Source organism: Thunnus maccoyii, chromosome 11 (assembly GCF_910596095.1).
Source record: "Thunnus maccoyii chromosome 11, fThuMac1.1, whole genome shotgun sequence".
Lineage (NCBI taxonomy): Eukaryota > Metazoa > Chordata > Actinopteri > Scombriformes > Scombridae > Thunnus > Thunnus maccoyii.
This window is the reverse complement of record NC_056543.1, coordinates 22905125-22930130: the sequence shown is the minus strand read 5'-3', so window position 1 is coordinate 22930130 and position 25006 is coordinate 22905125. Positions and strand designations below refer to the sequence as shown.

The 25006-nt window shown below is 40.0% G+C and overlaps 1 protein-coding gene across 8 annotated transcripts in view; it reads left to right on the top strand.

The window, feature by feature from the left end:
- il1rapl1a (interleukin 1 receptor accessory protein-like 1a) overlaps positions 1 to 25006 on the top strand; it is a 277030-nt gene that overhangs the window by 117737 nt on the left and 134287 nt on the right. For 7 of the 8 annotated variants that reach the window (XM_042427081.1, XM_042427080.1, XM_042427076.1 and 4 more), the window contains one exon: positions 21966 to 22067. In XM_042427081.1, the coding sequence (XP_042283015.1) occupies positions 21966 to 22067 (102 nt within the window). Of the gene's footprint in view, positions 1 to 13068; positions 13153 to 21965; positions 22068 to 25006 lie in introns of those variants that run through there. The other variant, XM_042427084.1, reaches the window with a different exon arrangement.

Sequence of the window (25006 nt, the reverse complement as noted above, 5' to 3'; positions counted from 1 at the left end):
AGATGTACTCCAGTTCTGTAATAACTCCAGGACCTCTGTCTGCCCATGCTGCTTCATTATATAATATATATTTGATAGAAGTATCTCCTCATTTAACTTCTCATTCTTCTCTAATTAATTCAAATTTAGTCACACAACACATATCTTTTCTTGTCGTCTGCTCTGTGTTAGAAAACATGCTAAAATATACAAACACAGGAGACATAAAACCTTTTAAGGCGATGTTGTAGTGTTGTAAGTGTTGCCATCAGGGATTTGCTGTCTCTCAGCCTTTGTATTCCTGGTACATTAAAAGGATCACACATCATTTTTGCTGTTGCATTTTATAAATATGCCGTGGAGACTCCAAATCTTTACTGATGATTGCACTCATTTTCTCCTTCTCTAGTTTCTTTTTGGACTGCACAGGGTTAAACATGCAATTGGGACTGTATAATGCACAAGGCGTGCACCATGCCTGCTATAAATGCAGTTGGGGAACCGATATATAGCCCATGTTGAAATCAAATTAACCCTCAGGGAGCCATGGCATCCACTGCGCCCCTGATAATTGACTGCATTTCTTTTCTGTGATTACTATTACCCGGTATCTATGTATGTGCATGATCTAGTGTGTATAAAGTATCTTTACATGATATTACTGCACATGTAACCCCTACTAGGTTCACTAAGTGCCGAGTGGGACCACAGCAAGGCGATTTATCTGTGCGTTAATGGTCTTCTACTAAGAAGGAAGAGCTGGTATAGAGTCCTCCTGGACTGGTCTTATGTTGGTGATGAATGATGTGTGTGTTTTCCCCTCACAGTGATTGAATTAGGCAACCCCACAGACCCATTGCTTTTCCCGAGCACTCGAAGGCGATCCTGTGGTGAAGTGTATCAATAAGCGGGTGGATGGAGTGTAAGTGGTTGTGTTGCCGCGGGCAGACAGCCGGTGATGAGGAGGGGGAACGTGCTTAGGGAGAGTCCCGCTGATCACACAGCAGATTGGGAGCCCTTGGTGCTAGCGTCTGTCGGTCACTGCCACGGGGGGAGAGAGGGGTGGACCCACACATAGCTGACCCAGAACCACATACTGGGCAAACTTCAGTTCAGCTTTCCAACTGAACCCAGCTCACATAAGCTGTTATTTTATTTGTATTATCAGGAGCCTTTCGCATCAACATAGACCTCACATGCCTGTAGTGTGAAAACATTTGTCCACTTTAGTAGAATTATGATCAGTTGACTGATGTGATTGTTTCAGAGCAAAGCATCTAGTGAGCCTGATGTTTTGATGGCTTTGTTTTGAAGGCTGGTTGCTTTGACGTGGACCCCCATGAGGCCACTGGCAGCTGAGCTCCCACTGTGGCAGATTGATATTTGTAATTTAAGGGAAGCTGTCACACAGCATCCTCCAGATGGAGAGTGCCGCGGAGGCATGCAGACGATTAAACACGGTTTGTTTAGAAATAATCATTTTGATGTGGAAGCTGAGGATTCATTTGAGGCATATTGGCTCAAGGGTTCAAAATGTTCAATTATGCACAGACGCATACAATCACATAATAATAACATATAGATCCAGAATACAGAGCAGTGTTAGGGAGTGGAAGCTCCTCGTCTGTCTGTTGTCTGATGAAGCTCTCTAAATCACAGCAGAAAGGACAGGTCAGTGATTTGTGTCCCTGTTGCAGAAAAGGTTGAGGATAGGTTGCGGTTGAGAGCTAATTCATTAATTCACTCACTGGCGTGCACACACACACACACACACAAACACACACACTCACATGCACATTGTTTTCATCATTGAACTATTGGAATTGATATTTGCAGGAGTGTCATGTTTTAAAAGACCATCTCCTCCTTGTCACATTGATTGACAATAAAGGAACAATAAACAGCACAGAGAGAATACTACGTGATTAACTGCCCTTCAGAGGAACCAAACATGTGCAATAAATCAGGCTTCCATCTCACAAATTAAGACAATGGCATTTAGATGCTGGTTTGAAGACCTTTAAGTTTGAACTTAAAGCTTTTGAGCTTATAGGTCTAAATGATAGTTGATCTCTGTGAGGATGCAAAGGTTAGAAGCACTTATATAATTTAAATTAGCCTGTAATTTTTATATGTATACAGTGTTTGAAATGGGTAGGAGGAAATTGGGGGTGGAGTTTGAGAAGGTGAGGAAAATAAACTATGTGATAACATCGCAGTATGATACATGATGCATGTCAGGTGTAAATTGTCTGAAATCTCTTTCTAGGATGTTTTTGTTAAACGTAGAGTAGGACAAAGGCAGTTTTTGCACTGTGGACTGTTATGTTGACCCGTTGGCTGGGAGTTGGGGGGATATTAGAACACACATGTTAGGCATCTAATTTTCCATATCTTCTTTGCAAAAACTCTCAAATGATGTTTGTTTGTTTGTTTACTCATGTTAGCTTGCTAGTTACAGCAGTAATAGCTCCACAGCACATGCAGATTCAGTAGCCTGGTGGGTGATGAAGGAATAATGCCACGTACTGAGGACCTACTCTGGTTAAAAAAGTGTATCCTGTTGTTGTGGGCAGGAAGAAAGGGGAGTTGCGAAGTGGTTCCAGAAGTGTTTTTCCTCATTCTGTATTCCCATTTCAAATGTTTCTTTAAATGATCTCCTCAAAATTACTGAACATAGAAACTCAGGACTGTCCTGGATAATGTAACAATCCTAGAGGTTTATATTATAATCACCAGTTTCAATTAAATCAACGTTGTTTCTGAGAAATTATGTTTTGTCTGTGATTTTGACGGACGGCTAAGAATACTACAATACCTATGAACCTCGGCCGCTGTTACAATGGAGAAGAGGCACAAATCAGAGCGGTAATTAATTCAAAACAGTTAGTTGTTCAAGTTGTTCAAAACATGAAGCCATAGTTGCTGAATTGACTCAAAAATGACCCAGAAATTGAAATTGAACTGATTCATTCTGTAGATTGTAAAATCAGTTTTCTCAACACCGTAATCTTTAGCTTCTGCCTGCTGTTAGCAGTGCATGTGACCAAATTTTAAGCTTGGTGATTAGTTGTTTCTTGTTGAAATGCACTTTGGTGGTTGTAAGTTAACTTAAACCCCAAAATGTTTATGGTAAGGTAGGATCAGCTGGATGGACCAACTCTTGTGAGGTTAGGGTTAGATTAAGGTTCAGGTTAAAATCTCAAGAGTTTCACAAATCATCCCTCTGGCTGCTCCAATCTAACACCAACCAATATTTATGTACACATTCTTGTATCTTCGACTTTTTATCGAAGAACCAGATATTTGAACACAGTTTCTTTTTTCTTTTTGATTTCACTGGGAGAGTTTCATGCTGATCTAAGATACAGAAGCACCCAAACTGTGAGTCATGTAACATTGTCTATGGGAGATATTAATGGCATTTTTACTTCCAGAACCAACGATCCCCGAAATAGCTCTTCTTACTTTGCAACTCTATGAGAAAAGATGCAGCACTGATGTGAAGTTCAACTTCCAAAATAGCCTACAAAGTTATTTAATTATTATTCAACTTTTGTTTCCTGAATCATGCGGTTTACTCATGATCCAGTAACAAATTGTCTGTGGGCCCAGTACTGGTCTGCGGCTCAGTGGTTTGTAACCACTGTTATACTGGGGTGAGCTGCATGATTGAATTGAACAGACTGAACATGAGTGACATTTATATGTACAGTATTTTAGATGATAGTTTCCCCCTTTATTAATAAAAACATATTATTAATTGGAATAATTTCCATCAGAAAGAGGGCATTTGATTAAAGCATCATTAGAGTAGCTGCGGCTATAACAATAATAGCTGCAGTATAGTGTTTTATACTTGTCTCATTGTATTGTTTGTTTAAGATCATTAATACAAAGTGATAGATTTCCTTCCTTATTTTCATTGCAACTTAACCATATATGATGGTTTTTTTTAAATCTATTTGTCAGTTTTTTGTTGTGTTAGGACATTGGGTGCAAATGAGCTGTCTACTTAAGTCAGAGGACAAAATGATTAACTGGTTAAAACATCATTGCAGGAGACTACAGGATACTTGCCAATGGCTGCTGGAACTACTTCCATTGAAATCTCACTGATAACCTCTCTGACACTCTCTTAGCGCAGAGCAGACACTCTGCTCCACCGATATTCGTCTTATTATTTCTTTCACACTCTAACTTCTAGCTCTCCGTCCAAAGTTCCTGCCCCACCTACAACTGTATGTGGTAAGATCAAGCCTGTGAGTCACTTTCAAGACCTCTACCTTTTAATTCAATCACCTGAGAGCATTACCTGTCAGCAGTCACAGTATTGAGATGAAAGTGGTGTTGATTTGTAGCTTGGAGTCACTTTACTCACCAGGTGAAACTCTCTTTTACAGTATGTGTAGACATCTGTACAGAACTGTTTTGCAAAATGAGGGCATCTGAAAGAATGAGGGTAGAAGGAATTTAGAGAGAGAGGAGAGTAGATAGAGGCTACGTAAAGGTGAACAAGTGTTACATAAAGGAGGCTGGATGGGTAGAGTGCAGTTAGCGAGAGGCGGAGATGAGGGAATTAAGAAATTTAAATTAAAAGAGGGTATCCAAGCTTGTTTTCATTTGCTGTTCAGACATCCTGAGCTCCTCTTTGCTCCACTGGTTTTGGATAACTCTTTCCCTAAAAAAAAAAAAAAAAAACAGAAAGAGAGAGAGAGAGGGGGGGTGGGGGTGATAATAATAATAGTACACATGTTTGACTGAACCTTGTGTCATGGTCTGACTGCACAATTGAAAACTGATTGTATGCATGCATGCATACAAATACTTAATTTCCATAACACTGGAAGCCTGCATTTTATTAATGCTATTTTTAAAGACAAACCTTTATTACAAACAAAGCCAATATTAAAGTTCCTCCACTCAAAAATATTATTACTTTACTTGGATGTTTGACTTTCACTGTGCAGAATGATATTATCACATTCATCTGCTGAAGGAGGACAGTTTCTCTGTGCTCACCTTAAATCTCAGTTTAACATGTGCACATACGAGCATGATTTGTGACATCACAATTTGTTCGGTGGCCGATTGTGGTCTTAAACAAGTGTAATGTGAAAATTTCTAGCCTTCAGTGCAGATACACCGAGAATTCAGATATGTAGGAGACATCTTGTACCAAGTAGTTACATTTTTGAGATGAACAATATTTATATATTCATAGATTATGAATTTTCCAATGATAGACAAGGGGTATATGTAATTTTGATGATTTAAAAGTAATTGAACTTGTGGAAAAACCACATCAGCCAGAAGTTATTGTTAAAGCAGAGGCAATGAAGAGGCAAACAGGTAACAAGGGGAGACAGAGAGACAGGTATGACATGCAACAAAGGTCCCCAGCTGGAATCGAACCAGGGTTGTGTGGCTATGAGTGAGGCATACACAGTAACCTCCTGATGAGGGTTTCTTGAAGCTGGATAAATGATGTCTGCTGTCTGTCAAGATCAAAGGTAGAAGTAGCTGGACTTTGTTATAGTGCGGCAAAACCTCTGAAGGAGGATGTCAGGGTGCGTGAACGGGTCAACAGAGCTTGTGACATGAGAGACAACTGTTTGCATCTCCCATCAACATTATTTTCCATTAATTCTTTAAATGGTAAATGGCTGAGTTTATATAGCACTTTTATCCAAAGCGTTTCACAATGTTTCTGCTGTTCATTCACCCGTTCACACATCGATGGGATCAAGCTACCACACAGGGTGCTGGCGCAACCATCAGGAGCAATTTGGTGTACAGTATCTTGCCCAAAGACACTTCGACTTGCGGACAAGAGGAGTCAGGGATCGAACCACCGACCCTCTGATTAGTGGATGACCTGCTCTACCTCCTGAGACACAGCCGCCCCAACAAGATTTTTTTAACCATAGCTGCAGTCTTCCCCTAATCTTAATCAGTATAGCTTCAGTTGCCTAAACTGTGCCAAACCTTCTTCATAGCATCCAGGACACTGACCTGTGATGTCGTCCTGCTAATAGTGACACCAAATCAGATGATGTTCACACAAGTCTTTTTGAAAGGCAATGCCAAATTACCTGTTTTGTCATTACATTTGCAAGATGTGTTGCTGGTGTCAGGTCCTGTCAGCTGCTGGTGTAAGTAAACAATACCAGACCTGACTATCAGGAGAAAAAACTGTCTGGACAATGTTGATTAGTTATCATATGATCATGTCTGGAATTGGAACAAGATAGAATGGATCTTATCTGACCTTATTAGGTTTCACTCTTTGTGTTGTTTTGTCAGAGTAAACCTCACCAGCCGTAATAGAATAATCCTCTCAGCTGTCACTTTTCATTGGTCCTGGGAAAATCTTGTCTCATGGACGCGCATGTAAAAGATTTGATATGAACACGTGTACACACACAGAAAAGAGTACAGGAATGTAAAATAAAGAAACGCTGCTCCCTTCTCTCTCCTCTTTCTATTTCTCTGTGACACACATACACTTACACACACAAGATTAGTCATGGCGAAATGCCTTGTCTTACAGGATGAAATTGCATTTAAAGGTATAATTTAATCATTTCCCTTTTTTTTTGTAGAATTGGTGCGGGGAGTGAATCATCGTTGTAGCATTCCTTGGAGACGTCGATGTTGTAATCTCAGCACTGGCAGTTACTTGTAAGAAAGCTGTCAGTATTTTCAAGATCAGATTTGCTCACAACAGTGACATTTTAAGCTGTGATCTCTCGGTGGACTGGACCACAAAAAAAAAAAAAAAAAAAAAAAGAGAAAGAGAGAGAGAGAGAGGAGGGACTTAATCTCAATTTTCTGTTACTTGGCTTGTCAACTTGTCTCTGAAATCCACTCAGATAGACCCAGCTCTGAGTTACAAAGACAGGAAGACAAAAAAAGAGACAAGGTCATGCGAGAATTGGCAAGTGAGAGAGGGAGAGAGACATAGAGAAGCAATAAGAGGAGAAGAGAGAAGGAGAGGTGTTTCTAGTTTATTAAAGCTAAAACACTTTATTTTGTCAGCTGCAGCGCTCTGTGTTATGTTGCAATGAGTCCCCGGGGAGTAGGGACCGCCATAAATACTGTATTGCCGGCTTTGATGTAGGCTCACATTGTGTACAGGGTACTAGCTATTAATGCCATCGGTCAGTAATGAGTGGGTACCGACTCCAAGCCAACAGTTAAAAGTCTTTAAACACTCACCCAAGCACAGACATGGCAAGAACTTAAGAACACCAGACGGCCTTTTTGCTAGAGGATGGGCTCAGATCTGAAATTCTTGGATACAGACACCTCATATTAGACAAGAGCAAACACAATCAGCTGCTTTTTAAGTACTTATAATAGTGAATCTTTACAAGATGACCACGAAGCGTTGGTGTCTCAGTTTGTTAGAGCTGTGACATTGCAGTGTTGTTGTCGAAGGTCAGTGACATCTATGTGTCTGTTCATCCTGCATATGCTAGTGTGTGCGTGTGTGTGTGCCTGTGTGTCTGTATGCCTGTGCACACTGATCTGACACACAGGCCCAGTCAGTCATGTTCTTGGCTCCAGCAGTGATCTGGCACCTCTCCTAGTTCTGCAGCCCCTGCCATGCCTCCCCCTCTCCCCCGCTCTCTCCTGCTGCCTCTCCTCCTCCCATCCTCCTTTTCTCCCTCCGTCCACACACCAGTGCAGATCAGCCTGCCCAGGCCTAGCAGGGTGTCAGAAAAAGAGAACTGACTGGATTTGCACCCATGCTCTCCAGCCCCGGTATGTCTCCTCATTTCTGGCTTCTCTGCAATGCTTTGCCAACATATGACAGTAATATGGCAGTATTATGTCGCCAATTATAATTTGCCGCACACAAGATGCTGAACACATGGCCTGTGAAGAGCTGTGGCTATTCACGGGCCAGGATAGCACTCGGCAAAGCCTTTTCCATATTCTTCAGACAAAACCTTGGATAACCTCACAGCGGACACACACACACACACACACACACACACACACACACAAACACACAGATTCACTGACTTACAGTTCTGTTTCTGTTCACATAAATTCTGTAATACGATTCCATCTGAGATAACCGTACAGCTCCCTGCAGGGCCTTTTCCCCTCTCTCTGAGACCCACAGCAGCTGCACTCTAGTATAGATGCAGCAGTGGTTGGAGAACAATCAATGATACTGAGTGTGAGTGTGGCCATGTATTGATATGTGTGTAGCTGGGGTTTGAAAAAGAAAAAATTCTGAATCAGTAGCTAAAGTGGATACTAGATGTTAACGTTAACAGCCATTTCCGACAGACAAAATAATTTTATTGAAATAAATCAGATTGTTTTGATGGCATCCTTTTTAAACCTCTTTAGTTGTTAAAATAAAGAAACATATATGCAGTAAACCTAAACATTGTACTGGTATCAGTAAGTCTACATACTATATAAACTCAAGAGAGACAGACACACTGAATAAGAGAAGAAATTATCTATCCTACAGTATATGTTTTACATTATTATAATATCAGCATATGTTTAAGTAAAAAAAGAAGGCAACCTAGATGAAGAATAATGTAACAGTTTTTTACTATGAATGGACAAATATTCTTATGCTACAGAGTCTGTAGCTGCATATATGATTATACAGATCAGTATACTTGAAAACAACACTAATCATCATTACACATGAAAGACATGGCAGTTGGACTTTCACTGTCTCCAAAAAGGTGTACGTTCAACACACAAAGGCGCATCACTTTCCCTTTGGCTACATGTTTGTGCCTGGACATCACTAGTGCAAAGAAAGAAAGAAAGAAGAAATCTATAGCTGTGCATTGTCTATTGTACAGTAGTGGAGCTGGATATTATTCAGAGATATTGGTTTAGGAGTCCCATTGTGTCACACATTGGAGTGTGCATGAGGGTCGGGTTGAGACGAAAAGGTGAGCATGTTTGGTCGAGAGGCGAGATACGGTTGAAGGTCATCGATCGGTGCTTATGGACTGTAATTCACACACAGGGGAGCAGGAGTGAGGTGGGGTGGAGGGGAGGGGATGTATAAATAAGAACAACAGAACATTCTCTGATTCCCCATGCTCCCTCCATCCACCCCCCCCCATCCACCCCTTCGTCCCCAGTGAGCGTGTGATACTGTCTGCTCGGAAAGTCGTCATCTTTTTAACAGGGCTTTCATACACCTTCCCTTGCTCTCTTTGTGTGTTTGGGGCTTTCGGTTGGCTGTAGCTATTGTTCTGCAACACCCACAAGTTGCTCTCATTGGTCCAGTAGCTGATGAAGCCCATATATCTGTCTCTGCCAAATACTGACAGCATCTTAGGCTCTTTGTAAGCAGTGAAGAAGGAGAGAAGACTTTTTCACCTCAGTGCAAGTCTGTGATATACTGTCAGGTTTAACCCTCTAAACTCTGGTAAGTTACAATGGTTTGTGTTTGCAGTATATGCTTTGGTTTCTTTTTTTGGCATGAACAAAGTGAGTTGTTGCTATTTTTTGGTCCAGCAGAGGTTGTTATGGATGTGATATCTTAATAGATAATGTAAACTTTTTACATTTTACGTCCTCACAGTGTTCAGTGCATGACTTTAAGAACTTTTTGAGAGTAGTTTTATGAAACCTCATGGGCTCATTTTTTCCAAATCACTAAAAATATTTTTAACAACAGTTCTATTTAGTTGATGAAAATAATCCATCACTGTGGCTGAGCAGTCAATTGTCAAGTTTTTTATCAGATTGGTCATGAAACTGTGGTACACAAAGTTCCAGTCACCGTATCATATTAATGTGCACACACTGGAACGTTGTGAGAGCTGAGATGAGACATTAGGTCTAACTTCTGCCTTCTGCTTATTGGATTACAATATCTTTTAAACCTTAGATAAATAGCTAGATTCTCTGCCAACAAGTCCTCCAAATTAAATGACAAAATATTGTTTGTTACTGCCATTTAGAACAACACACAACACAACAACGTAAGCGTTTTCTGATCTGATGCTCTATAGGGGGGATGACATCATTTGTTATTGTCTTGTGAAACTGATAAAAAAGAAATCATTATTGAAAAATAAATATATTTTATTATGTGACAACGTTATGGTTAAGATCTGGTTAGTTTTAGGCATAAAAATGCATTGGTTAGGTTTAGGAAAGATCATGGTTTGGGCGTAAATAAGCCCTTAGTCATTGGGTTAAGATAGCAAAATTGTTTAGGGGATCTTTGTTGCCATGGTTACAAATACAACCACGTGGTTAAGGTTATGGGACGATAGACCATCAGTTGAAAACGGGATGGATGGACAGGACAACTGATTCTGCAGTTTCTTGGTTTTCAAAGTTATGATTTAAAACAAACAATAAATTAGGAGTACCTCATCATATTTTAAACAGAATCAGGTTTATTTGCAGGTATTTGACTGCAGTTGTAGACTCAGTGTATTTACATGCAGTGCCATAAAACAACAAAGATAACAAAGCTAAGCAAACATAAACAGTCAAGTAGGTATGAAAATAGAGATCAACAACAGTTAAACAGAAAGCTATACAGTGTATATATGCAGTGTTAGTTTGATTGGCGAATCTGTGTGATTGGCATAAGTAAGAGTCTCTTGTCAGTGCAAAGAATGCTGGAATAATATTGTGCAGATTGTACAATAACTTACTGTACAGGACATACAGAGATGGCTTTATATACATCTTGTAGTTGATAAAGATCCTGCATTAACTTACATTTATGCAGTACCAGGATTTTTATTCATGAGTATTTTCATAATCAAGACATTTGAAAAACATGGCAAGGAAAAAAATGACAAGCACATTAGCCAATTACATGAGTCAAGGCATGCAGGAAATGAGAAAATCAAGCTTGATTTGTCCCTTATAATGTTTATCTCATGAGCGTGTTTGTCAAGTATTATAATGGACTGATGTGATAACGAATCAATAATTGATGTGGCTGAATCTTTCATTTGTGGTATCTTTCTTCTATTTTGCAACCTTTCTTAACCCCCTCCCTCCTTCTTTCCGCCACTTTCCTCTCCATTTCTTCCAGTTCTCTCTATTCCCAGCCTGTCCCTAGTCAAGCAGAGAATCGATTTTTAAACAGGCAAGACTCTGGGGACCGAGCAGAGAACCACTATTGGCCTCATTTAGGCTCCATTGCCACGACGATGGCTTCTCTAGACAATAGGATAGACTCTGTCATGGATACCAAGGCGTAAATGCACATTCCAGCTGAAAACCGCTCAAGCCAGCATTTCCTGTCTTCAGGGAGCTTTGTTTTAAAAAACCCTGTCGCTGTGAGAGGATGGACCGCAGTGCCTCTCCACACACCAGTAATATAGGCACATCCAGCACATTTCACAGCCGCGGGCTAGATAGGACAGGAATATAGGAAATGTATGGGCTTTTTCTCCATGCTCTTTACCGCATGCCACCTTTCACTTCTTCATCACTATCATGGCTTTTTTGTGCAGTCTGCAACATATGCACAATGTCTTTCTACCGTAAACAGCCACTGCTGATTCCTCATTAGGGGACTGTGCTCCTAGTGCTCCAGTGTATACAGCTGTATGTCTGTCAGAAAGCTTAAGCATACAGAGCCTATCCCAGGCTTCTTTCTTGTTTGAAAGGTTTCAGGAATGTTCCTGCAATTTAAGCTGTACAGTAGTCTATCTTGGACATTGGTGCATTGTTTTGTATCCAAACTGAGCTGTGAAAGATGCACTTCTGGATTGCTCTGTAGGTTTGGCACTTTCAAAACACATGCATGAAGAAACGATTTGAAGAAATTCCAATTTGGAAAAGTCTGTTGCAGTGATGTTGTCCTGAAACAAATCTTAGGGGCTGGTAAATTTGTGGTTGCTTGAGAGAAAAAGCAATGTGATGCACCTGGCCACCGGCAGTAGGAGCACGGAGGTGAAGGAGAGATTCATGCACCCATAGTTTGAACAACACAACAACAACATTGGACACAAATTGAGAAGTTCCCCTTTAAGGTCAGCTTGAATGAACAGTTACACATTTAGAAAACTGTGTTGGCACTGCGCTGAACACTTGGATGCCCTCTAACAGCAGCTGTCAATATCAAACTGTAATTTGGCAAATGAAGGGCATTATGTTCTACGCCTGATAAAATAAGAATCTATTTAAACTAATCAATAACCATTTGGTGGTATTTTTTTATTTACTTAAGTTGATGAGAGGATGCATTTGAACAAATCTACAATAATACCCAGCTCCATTGCTTGGCTACACAATTTAGTACAGAAGTGCAGCCTATTTCATGGAAAAGACTGAAGTACGTCCTCCCACATACATGTTGATGAGGTGTGCTTTAGGTCACTTAGAGACATGAAAGAAAAGAGACACGGAGAGAGATGAAAATACATTACACTGCATGTGGTACAACATACTTTAGTTAGTTACAGTACTCCTACTACTACAGTACTAACAATAATAACAGTGATAATAGGAATAATAGTAAAAACCCCTAATATACAGTTTATTGCAGCTTTACAGGATACGGAGTGACAAAAAACAGACTAAAAAATACAAGCTAAGATAAATATTCTAAGATTAGTATAAAATATATAGATATATTGATCAACTAATAATTATTTTCATAATACATTAATGTGATGATCATTGTCTTAATTAATTGTTTGGTCATAAAACAGAATATATAGAATATATATCAGAAAACAATGAAAAATGCCCATCGTGATATCTTAGAGCAAACCGTGCTGACACTAAACGACTTGTCTTGTTGACTGATCGAATAACTGATGCAGCTCTAATAAAATATGATTCTATAAGTTAAAAAAGAAATGAAAAGGCACAGAAAAAATGAAGGGATACGATGAATGTATGTGAGAGTATGTGTGTGTGTGCACACCTGAATGTGTATTTTAGCCTGTGTGTTTGTGTTTGACTGTGGTTTTATCTATCTGTGTGTCAGTAGTGGTCTGGCTGCCCCCAGTGGGGTGTGTATACTAAATGGGTGAGGAGACTGCTGGCCCCTGCTCTCCATCAAAGGCAGCATTGACTGGAAGCATGAGAGCCTCACTGCAGCCAGTCATCCTTGGACAGCTGACAATGGGCCTGGGCATGGGGGACGTAGCTGAAAGCAATCAACAACCGCTGGAGGAAAATGCTTCACTGCTGGTGGGATGTGTCTGAAATCAGACCTCACCCACAACAACTCCCCTCTCTGCTCTTGATCGATCACGTGCAAAACGGATTTAGCTTGCCTCGAAGCTCTTGTAATTAATTATGTACACACTGTTGCATTTTATGTGCTCGAATTACGTGTATGTACAGTATCTGTATGTCTATGTCCAGGGGTAGCAGAACAGCAGGGGTGCGGATTGGCTCAGAGTCGTGTGGTAATTAATCTCACTCAGTGAAGAGGTGCATGTTGGGACTGAGGCAGGGCATAGCTCACCGCACCTTGCTTGTTAACTCTAACCACCTATGGACAGTCTCTGGAGATTAACAAGGGCTGCCCATGGTCAAAAGCGGTCAAATGCATTTAACAAATGCTCACTCAGCCTACCAGCACGCTTATTTTTTTTATTCTGAGGCAGTAATTCATATTATTGCTGCAAAAAAATACACATGGGACTTGACTTGCACCGTGACACATCTGGCAAATGGCAGAACAAACACACATGTACACACATGCCAATGGCACAGACCCAGGAACAGGTAGAAATACAATAAGCAAAGTCGCAGTCTGCTGTGCCATTTACTCGCAATCCCACCGTGAATCTCTTTGACACAGTGACACACAGAAACACCTATGACTCACTCACTCAGCGTGTGTGTGTGTATGTATGTATGCTTTCTGTGCTTATTCTACTATTTTTTTTTTGTCTTGTCTGCTCTGCACATTGGTGTTGCACTTGTTTGCATAGCTAAAACTACAATTGGAGAGAATAATAGTGAATAAGAAAGCTGCATCTGCACACAAACTTGCTTCCACTTCTAAATAATTCCGACTTTCCTTCTAATTGCTGTGTTTGACTCCAGTGTACAACCTGCATCATATTATCAGTCAGTTCATGTGTCTCTCCCAGCAATAGCTTCAAAGGTTACCCTGTACAGTCAGTGACTGCTTAAGCATATAAATAATGTATTATTTCATAGAATGGAGGATGATATACATATGCGGTATATACATATTTTCATCTCATGACGCCAGAGCTATGATCTGACTGCAGCTGAAGAATATTTTACCTGCTGAATTCTCATTTAATATTCAGCAGTTATTACTCATGCAATATTGATCAAAACTCACTACTGGTCTTGTAGTATGCATGTGAGAGAAGGTTTAATTCCTTGTATTTACAGCTGTGTACATTCAGCTGTGCTCTCTTCACCTAGTTCTTTGACCTTGCTATAACTACATCATCCTCCCTACACTCAGTGGAGACGGCTGGAAAACAAACCCTCCTGCTCTTTCATCAAGCACTTATCTTAATAAGCCTCATATTTTAATGATCTTCATTTGTCCATCTAAATACAGTACATTTAAAAACACACTTGTACATAATCTTTTCAACTGTGCATGAATAAGTAAGGTAGCTTTTTAAAATTAGTCTTAAGAAAATAGAACTTTACAGTGGTATACATTACAGTATAGCACAGAATTTTACACTCACTTAAATTGAACCCATTTATTTATTACAGAAAAAACAATAGCTGTGCATATTTTTGAACCAGATGAAATCAATGAGCATCACAACTCCACAGAAACCAGAGAAACTCTTTCTTTTCAGATGAACATTTTCACTGTCTGCATTTTTGGTCCTGTCGGGGCATAGAGCCACATCTAGTAAATACTATAAAGATGTAATTTAGCTAAGACCACAGTGCAGGCTGCCTTCAAATTGGATTAAATCCCTAAATCACATGATCAATCATCCATAGTTTGCTGTGCCAAGATGGCGGCGCTTTCCTTCTCTGTCTTAAGATGGCACAACTGCATACTAAAGCAACAGTAACAGTGTTGTAAATCACTTGCTTTTAGGTTCTGCTTTTAACATCTTCAGTCTCAAGAGATACAAAACTGGACTATGAGAGAATATTTGAGGCTCAGTAACGTGCACAGAGCCAAAGTGCACAGACACACACCACAAGCACACAGCAGAGGGAGTGTGCTAGCAACAAATAGCGTGAGGTGATAATTGAATTTGGGAAACATTAGGGGAGAGCGGGAAGAGATACAGCTGTCCTCGGAGATTTAGTCCCATAACAATGGCAACAGACAGTAAATTCCTCTGCTCCTTTGTCAGGGCGAGTCAGCAGGCAGTGCTGGGCCATGGCCCTCATTTTCTGGTAAAAAGCAGCAGGCAAGCGGTATGTGTGCTACTGTGTGTGATGATGTGTGCATGCTTCATGCATCGCTGAAGCGTGGATATCACGCCATGCCTCTGTTTGTGCCTCCTCAAACACACCTGCTCCTGGCGCCTCAGAGAAAAAAGCTTGGCCGTAGTTAAACGCACAAGCAACGCCAAAATGTCATATTACAATGAGAGGATGCATCTGTACAACTTCTTATGTCTGTACAGTACTTTTAATGCAGGATGATTCCTAAAGGTTTGCTAAGGTGCTGGAAGCATCAATGAGTCCAAACTGATAGAAGAGATTTCCACACACTTAGATCTATGCAGTGTTTCACTTTATTTTGAGATTTCGGTCTATCAGACCTTCATCAGAGTATACGTGATTCAATAATGGACAAGCAGGTAAAAATAATCAATTTCATTCTAATCGTTGACAGTATGCAATACACCTGTGCACACCCTGGTGGTAGAAGCTCCACCTCTTGGGAAATGTAGTTTTTAGTACTGAATGGAGTAGTGTGAGGCATAGAAATGTTTCCATGGATCTCATGCTTTTGATTATTGATTAGGTATCACGGCAAAAGGACACACTGAAGCTGCAGAGCAATGATTTTAATAATGTCATTGACCCTATTAAACAAATACTGAAGTCAGATGAAGATGGTCTGATGGCAACAAAAATCAAGAAATACAACTGGAACAACCTGGACTCCTTCAGGGCAAAGTCTACAAGTGAGTCCAAGAAGAAGACCCTCAACATCCATCCACCACAAGCCACCAGACTAACCAGTCAAGTACCACCACGGCAGACTGTGATTTCCCTAGTGACTCTGATTGTAACAGGAGCTGCTACCAGCACCCAGCAGGTAGAAATCACCATCCAAAAAACAGCCAGTGGCATGGAAGAAAACAAGGAGGGTAAGAAAAAACCCAGATCCCAGGAAAAAGCCCTTCACCCGCCAGCAAGCCAGAATCCTGTGCTTAACCTTTCCGATAAGGTACTCACTCCCCATCAACGTTCTGCTCTCACTAAAGGCCTGAGCTTTGTCCTCACATGCAAGGCAAACTCTTACAAGGTGAAGATGGATTTATTCCATTTCTTTTGAAAGATTAAACTCAAACATATGTTTGGCAACTCTGATATACAAAGGTCTCTGTTAAACCTCTATTTAAACTTAAAATCACATTCATGCCCTACACCTCAAATCCCTCTGTCCAAATTTTTTTGCAGAATAGTTGAACAAGAAACCCTTGACTTATTTAAAGACAAACCCCTTCATTCTCTCTCTAATCTCAGTCAAGATGAATATTTGGCTATACAAGAATTTTCCAAAGACCCTTAGACTATTATTAAGCCTGCAGACAAGGTCGCTACAGTCATTCAGAACATGTCAGACTACAAAGAAGAGGCCTACTGGCAATTAACTGATGAAAATTTTTACAGAAAACTGAAGACTAACCCACTCTTGATTCCCAAGAAAGATCTCAGATGTCACAGGTCGAGCTCTTGATCTGAATTGGGGCTCAAAGAATGAACATGATTTTCTGAATTGGAAACATCCTGTAACTCCTGTATTCTGTATGAAGCTTAAAATCCATAAAAACTCGGTTAAACCCAAAAGCCGACCTATGGTAGCAATTAATGATTCCTCACTAGAGCCATTATCTAATTATGTTGATCATTTTCTTAAACCATATGTTCAGAATCTTCCATCATTTATTAAGGACTCTACTGATTTAAACAGTAAGATATCAACATTAAAAGATTTACCTCATGATATCATTCTGGCCACCTTAGATGTGGAAAGCCTCTACACTAATATCTCAATCTCTATAACAAATTTATATGTGTGTTTTTTTGAACAGTTATGTTTTTAACACTAACAGAAACCCCTTCCTTCACAAAATCCTCAAATGGTTCAGATATCTAGATGATGTCTTTTGCATTTTTCCAAGGGACTAGAAATGAGTTGAATGATTTTGTTAATCTCCTCAGTAGTATGAATCCTGATCTTAAGCTCTCATTTGAATATGATCACAAATGTGTGTCTTTCCTGGATATGTGGGTTGAATTATGCAATGGCCGCCTCATTACTACCTTATATCAAAAAGAAAGGGATAGGAATACATTCCTCCTAGCCGGCAGTGCTCATCCCAGAGCTTTGAAATATGGTTTACCCAAGAGTCAGTTCTATAGGCTCAGATGCATATGTCAAACTAATGAGGAATTCATTGATAAAGCTGCTGCAATCCTTTTTGGACAGAGGCTACTCTTTACAGTGTATTGACGAGGCCTACCAATTTGCATTTTCTAAATCCTGCATCCTGCAACACCATGTATACCCTTAGACTCATTTCCTCAAGAGCACCATTCTAAAACACTGGCCTTTTTTGGCCTCTGACCCAGTATTAGTCCAGCATTTTAAGGATCCTCCCCTCTTTGTCTATAAAAGAGGTTCTAACTTACACAACAAGCTCTAAAAGATGGGAATTATCCATGTGCAATTGTGCCCAGTGCCAAAACACATGGCAAACTCCTGTTTTTAGACATCCAAGATCAAGTTTTCCTGTTAAGGGTTTTTTCACATGCAGCACAGAAAATGTTATTTATCTATGAAAATGCCCATGTGATAAGATTTATATAGGTAAAACTACACACATGCTAAAACAAAGGATTAGTGAGCACAAGAGCTGAATCAGACATAACAAAGTGAACTATCCTGTTGCCTGTCATCTCAATGAATTTTCACACCCTGTCTCCTCTCTATGATTCGAGGGCATTGAACACATTGAATTGGCAAGAGGGGGAGATATGGAAAGAAAGATATGCCAAAGGGAACTCTATTGGATTGACGCTTTAGATGCACTCAACAAGGATTTTGAATGTTGTTGTAATCCAAGATGTTTCTTTTCTTCATTTTTAGTGCAGAATTTTGGGTCTATGGTTCATGATGGCCCTCACCTGATACCCCTTCATAGGTCTTTGTTCTATTTGTGTTTGAGATGCTTATTTTCTTATATGTCTGGGGATCTCTGATTTATGATGGCTTAAGTCTGATTCCTCTCAAAGCTCCATGTGAGGAAATACTACATATATATGGTACTACATTAAGGTGCCTCCTGATTGTATTTGCTTTTTCTATATTGTCCATATTCACTGTGTTCCACCCCTTTTTTGTATTCTTTAACAAGTATGGCTTCCATTTCTATGACTCACACTACTCCATTCAGTACAAAAAACTACAATTCCCAAGAGGTGGAGCTTCTACCACCAGGGTGCATACAGGTGTATTGCATATTGCCAGTGATTAGAATGGGATTGGTTGTTTTTACCTGGACAGGCAGGTAAAAACAACCTGCTCCGATGAAGGTCTGATAGACCGAAAGCTCAAAATAAAGTGAAACACTGCATAGATTGAAGTGTGTGGAAATCTCTTCTATCAATTTGTACAGTACTTTTAAAAATGTTTTATCCTCACCAACACTTTTTTTTTATCATTTATGCAAGTGTTTGATTTTGCTTCCAGATGGTTTTGGGAGATAGTTTTGATGATTTCAGCTCAGCATCATTGTGTTTTTTTCCCATGTTGCCCTGGAAACATTTGTATTCATGTACCCTCAGACAAGGCCAGATAAGCGTTGTGAGTCAATTACACTGAAAGAAATGTGTCTTGTGGTTGAAATAAACTCACCCTCAACCCTTTTGGGTTGTGAAGTTACCTGGCTTTGTCGGGAAATTAACCTTAAAGGTGATATATTAGGTGTTATATTATTTAAACACAGTGTATACTCCCTCCAACCATGACAAAACGATGAGAGAACCTTCAATAGTGGAGTTATGTTGTGTAAAAAGAAACAGCTTGATTCTCCACTTACTGAGTCAGTATTCTGAATTTCTCCATCTTTTACAGGAACTGAGGAGAGGCAGTTGAAACGACTGCTTTACAGACTGATGTTTGAATCCATGTGCATTGAAGGCTTTCTCCCATTCTCTGTCCATCAACAAGCAGTCTCTTCTGGAGAGTACACTGAAGGACCATTCAAGTTTTAACTCTGAGAAAGTTCCTCTTTTGAGTGCTTTTGTGTAGCAGTTACAACTTTAACGCAGGGAATGGAGAGGGAGGAGAAGTGAAGGGAGACGAGGTGTGTTGGGTGGTTGTGGGGTCTCGCGAGGCACACAATGTCCCCTCTGTGTGTGAGGATGGCAGGCCGGTGATGTCATGGCTGGCAGGACCCAAGAGCCACTGGGCTTGTGAAGGCGTGACATGATTGGGACACAGAGGAGTGTCGCTGACATTGTTCTATTGAATCAGGCTGTGACGGGATGCAGCTCTCCATCCTGCAGCTACAGAAGCACAGCCTGCCAATCATTCTGTTGTGTTAAGTAAATCAAGTTGTATCAGCAACTTGAAATTAAATTATCTTTTTTTTTTGTCATTTTGCCTTTATTTTGGACATCTTGTAGTGTGGCCATATATAGGAAATACAGGGAGACATGCAACAAAGGTCCCAAAAATAGTATGCGTCTTAACTGCTGGTCTACCAGAAACCCCCAAATGAAATGATTTTGATATAAGTAATGTGATTAGTTCATATAATATCGCCATTTGATTAACAAAATCACCATTTGCGACAAACAAAAAGTGCACTGCAACACACTCAAATTGGCTGTCCCCATCGGCAGGGGACTATGTTAGGTTAAGTCCTGTGTTACAATGAACAATTTTGACATGTAGGCAATCAATGAGCACATTGCTATCTTGCAGTGAGAGAAAGACCGCAAGCTGGTAGGAGGGCTGTGCTGGGATTAAGGATTCATACAGAGCACAGATAATCAGGTTATCCTGTTGTGTTTTTATATTTAGTTTCTAGTGTAAACTGAATATCATACTGCCACAATGCACAATGGCGGTACTGTGTCTCTTTGTTTCTCTCTCCTCTGCTTGTGCATGTGCACATGGTCCGATGTTTTTCGATATTTTACTGTCATTGTGTGTTCTGTATCAGCAAGTCCCTCCATTATGTTTGACTTGTTACATTTCTGGGACAGGATTGCAGCAATAGTTGTAGGATGTGTTATGTTTAAAGTGGGATATGATCCTTAAGATTGAGGACTACAAAAACCTGTACTGACCTCTGAAGGATTTGGACCTCTGAGACAGTTTCTGGTTTGTGATTTGCGTGCACATAGCCCTAAACTGACTGCGAGGTTACAGCTGCAGCTGAAAACACATTTAAATCCGAACCACTAATCGGCAAGTGTTTTTAAAGGCCTTTTAGTCGAACAAAGAAGCACCAATCCTTCAGCTGTGGCATTTGCCAGAATGTTATTGGCAGAGCGGTGTTCATCGACTGAACGTTGTTTCCTAGTAGAAAGTGATCGAGGAGGAGAGAAAGGCTTCTTTTCAGAGCGGGCCTCGCGAGTGTTGTGTAAACACACACTGAGAGAGGCTCCTTTCATTAGCTATGCTAATCTGGAATGCACGTGACGTGCTGCAGACTCCAGGGTCCCTCCTGTGCTCTGGCTCTCAATTTCTGTCTCCAAATGCCAGAGTCCTGTCTTCGCCTTTCTGGTTCATTGGGTTAATTTGCTGCGTGTTTCGTTCCCCTTTTCCTATATAATTAGAGTGACAGAAACATGGATTTGGCTATTGGTGAATGTGCTCCTCTTCTTCTATCACCTTTTGCTTTTGTTTGGTCGTCTACTACTTCTCACACATACAACCACCCAGACAGGCAGCTTTAGCAGAGTGAAAGCTTTGATTGCATCACCTCTGTCCCCTTTTGCCCCATTGTTGCTGTTTGTGCTTTAGGTGAAACAAGGCAATAGGTCTCTTCCCAACTAATAATTTTAACATTTCTTAGTTTCACATTTAATTTCACAAATTGCATCAGATGACAGCTGATTTTAAAACATACTATCAGCCAGCACTGTAAGCTAACAAATAGTTTCTTTGATGAGTGTTTTTTTTTCATTCATTTAACATCAAATTTATACAGTAACACCGGCTCTATTTCAGGAGCTGGCTATTAGAGGGTAATTACTTCATGTTAGATTATGTCATTTACTCAGAGAAAATGAGGAGTAGAGAGTGAGTCACCTCCATCAATTAATATGATATACGAGTCGATAAGGGATATGGGTGGAATATTTGCTGCTTTTGTGCGAGTCACAAGGTGATAATTTGAAATTCCCTTTAAGGTTTCCCCTATTTTTTAATGAAGCTGGCGATTAAAAGTGGTGTTTCTTACACGTGTAATTATTTCTTTATTGATTCGTCAGCAACTCAGGGAATGGTTTCTCATGAAATATATCCCTGCTGTGATAACCTGTCTCAATTGCAATCATGAGAGAAAATCATTACAAGAAAGACCCCCCAGGGGAATGAGGAAGGTAGTATGATGGTATGAGTGTCTAAGTGTGTTCCTGTGTGTTGGCGTGCAGATCTTTGTACTAAAGTGTGTGCGCTTGTTGTAGTGTTTGGGCTATTGCAAAACATTCCTTCACACTGACACTTACTCTTGCCAGTAGTGACAAAGAGGTACTTGAACTCATGTACAAGCAGTGACCGATTGTTCTGTTTTTCTTTCTCCTATCTGTCCTCTCCTTCTTTTTCTCTTCTCCTTCAGGCTGTGAGGACGGGGGGAAGATGAGACCTCCCAGCCCTCTGGTGATCCTGCTGTACGTCACGCTGTCCAAGAGTCTAAAGGTGGTCTCTAAGAGAGGCTCAGGTATTTAACACTCTTTGTCAGCCTTCCTTTTGTGTGGTTTGTGTATGCATCCACCTCCTGTGTGTTAATATGTTTCAGTGACTCAGTGTGTGTGAGTGTGTTCCAGTGTTGTCTCTTCATTTTATGGTAACCACCAACCATCAATGGCTGAAGCCATCATTGATGTAATTTGGTGGCTTCTGGGTATTTTTACCTGTGTAATTTAATACTTGTGTGCCGCTGTTTCGTGAACTCCTGCCTGATAGAAATTGTCTAAAATTTGAAAGAGTGATTTTCACTGTAGATATGTATTTAGCTACCCAGAAAATCATGAAAATCTTAATTACTGTTAATTGTTGATATTGTTCCTCATGGCTCACTAAACAGTGTGATTCATCAGGCTTCAAGTGCTTGTGGAAAACACTGGTGTCTCACTAGTGTGTGTGTTACACGCTTTAAAGGATAAGGCTGGCAATTTTCTATATTTTTTCTGACTGTCAACAAATCTCATGTGCAGAGCCAAACCAACAATGAATTGATCCAACTTAGAAGTATTGTGTGTATCCAAAGCCTGATATATTTTATTCCTCTGTGCCATAGACCGCTATTGTTGTACAAAAACATGTCAATGAGCCTGCTGCTGCTTGGGTGACATGTTCCTTCTCCCCGAAGATTGCAGTCATGTTAGTTCGGTCATGCTAGAAATGGCTCCAAAGACTAATAACAGTAATCATGTTTTTAGTCTCCGGAGAGCAGTTCCGTAGCAGACAGACATCACTGTGCATATGCTGGAACACGGTTCTGTTTACAGAGCTTTGCTAGCTTGTTGTGCTACATATCAAATCTCTTGACTTTAAAGTTCTTTACAATGTGCAATGTAGTACAAAGTTAAGAGGTTGTGAAATGTAGCACACCAAGCAAGCAAAGCTCTCTGCCTTACACAGAACTACTCTCCAAAGACTGAAAACGTGATCACTGTTAGATTTGTTGACAATATGAAAAATATAGAAGATTACCAGCCATATCCTTTAAACATATTCTTCAAAAAGAGAATTGGCAGGTAATTGAATGGGGTTTTGCCCTCGCCACTTCTATGTAAGAATGACTCACACAGAAAAATGGGAGCAGTTTAGATATAACTATAGCTTTTTTTGCCTGTGTATTAGATTAAGAGCATGTGAATTAATGAAAAGATATACACTGTACTTCTTAAAATTAGCTTGACCTACCTCAGTCTAGAGAGAGTGACAGCTACCAAATGATCCTATTCCTCAGTGACTGGGTCGCTAAGGGTTAATGTGAAACTCATTTTGGCCCTAAATGCCAGCAAATTGAGCATCAATTGTGAACAAATGCAAAGGTCAAAAGAGAAAATGGAGAGCAAAAAAATTGAAGGCAGAAACTTTTCATGACATGAATACATATAAGTATTCAGGTAGTCAGTTAAAACACTGTGAAGACAATCTCCCATCACAGAAAAAAGTAGATCTATTATATTGCAGTAATATTCACATACTAATTTAACATACTGGATTTGGTGAAAAAATCACTTGGCAGAATCTTCATCTTAAGCAATCAGAAATGGCTTGTGCATGTGCGTGTGTGTGTGTGTGTGTGTGTGTGTGTGTTTGCTCTTCACACACTGGGTTTTATGTCTTCCTGTGTGTATTGCAGACATGAGTGAGCATGTCTGAGGGTTTAAGGACTGACCCTTTGCTAAAGGTTTTATACTGAAGGAAGAACAATCACCAGACAGACACTGACACAAAGAGCAGAAGGGCAACTTATAAATAAATAATGTGCTAAGTAGATGTGACACAGAATACAGACATGCTTACCCATACAGTACACCTACCTAGCCAAGAACAATATATTCCTAAACTCTCTGTCCACTGTGCGCTAATTACCAACCTCCTGCCGTAATAAAAGACTAATAAGAGTAGATTTGGTTAGGTTATTTTCAACTTGTAATGATTGTGTGGACATTATGCACTAATTGTTTAAGACAATAATCATATCTGTAATTGGCTAGAAAATCAGCCTTGTTTTAACAGGATCAATAAAATATTGATAATTCAGAAACGTTGCAGTCTGAAAATCTATTGCATAATTATTATCCAGCTAAGTTACAGGATATGATGGCTTGTGTCATCTAAGTGTCATAATAACTTTCCTGCTATGGTTATACAATGCAATAACACAATGACAGACTAATTTAATGTAATCTAATTTTATCTCTGTTTAACGATTGTGTTGTCTGTATTAATTACTGTATATATATATATTGTCATTATTATCAGAGTTATATTAGTATACTGCAGGTTTCTTTTGTGCATGTGTGTGTGCGTTCTTAACTCATGTGCCTACACACACACAAGTACCTGTGTGGTTGTATGCTTTGGTTCGTGGAGGATTTCCATATAAATCTAAGCCAAGACAGTGCTTCAGATCAATCAAGTGGGTCCTCTGGGTCCTTTGGTCAAATATTGATAGCAGAAAAGTCAATATTACCCCCCAACTAAGGGGTCAAAGGTGATGGAGTGTCACTGCGTAGTTTGGCTATTTAATGGCACTTTGAAAGGCTTCTCAGGCTGCCTGAAAGATTATAAATGGAGACATGTGCAAAATCAGACAAGCTCACATTAAACTTGTAATCTGGGACATGGACACACACACACACACACACGCACACACACGCACACACAGGGATAAGTACATGCACATACCTATAGTGTTCAGTATACAGTAGTATTAAGAAGTTAAACACATATTTATGCGGCTTTCTCTGCATAGCTTATTTTTTTGTGAGTGTTGTGGAAAAAAGTGAGCCAGTGGTGGCAGCCTGAGATACTCATCTCAATTAATTTGTTTGCATTGCATGGAAGCTCGATTTGGCATTTGCATACCTTGAGTAAGAGGCTGCCTTTGACAGCTGTTCCTCTAAATGTACAAGAAATCAC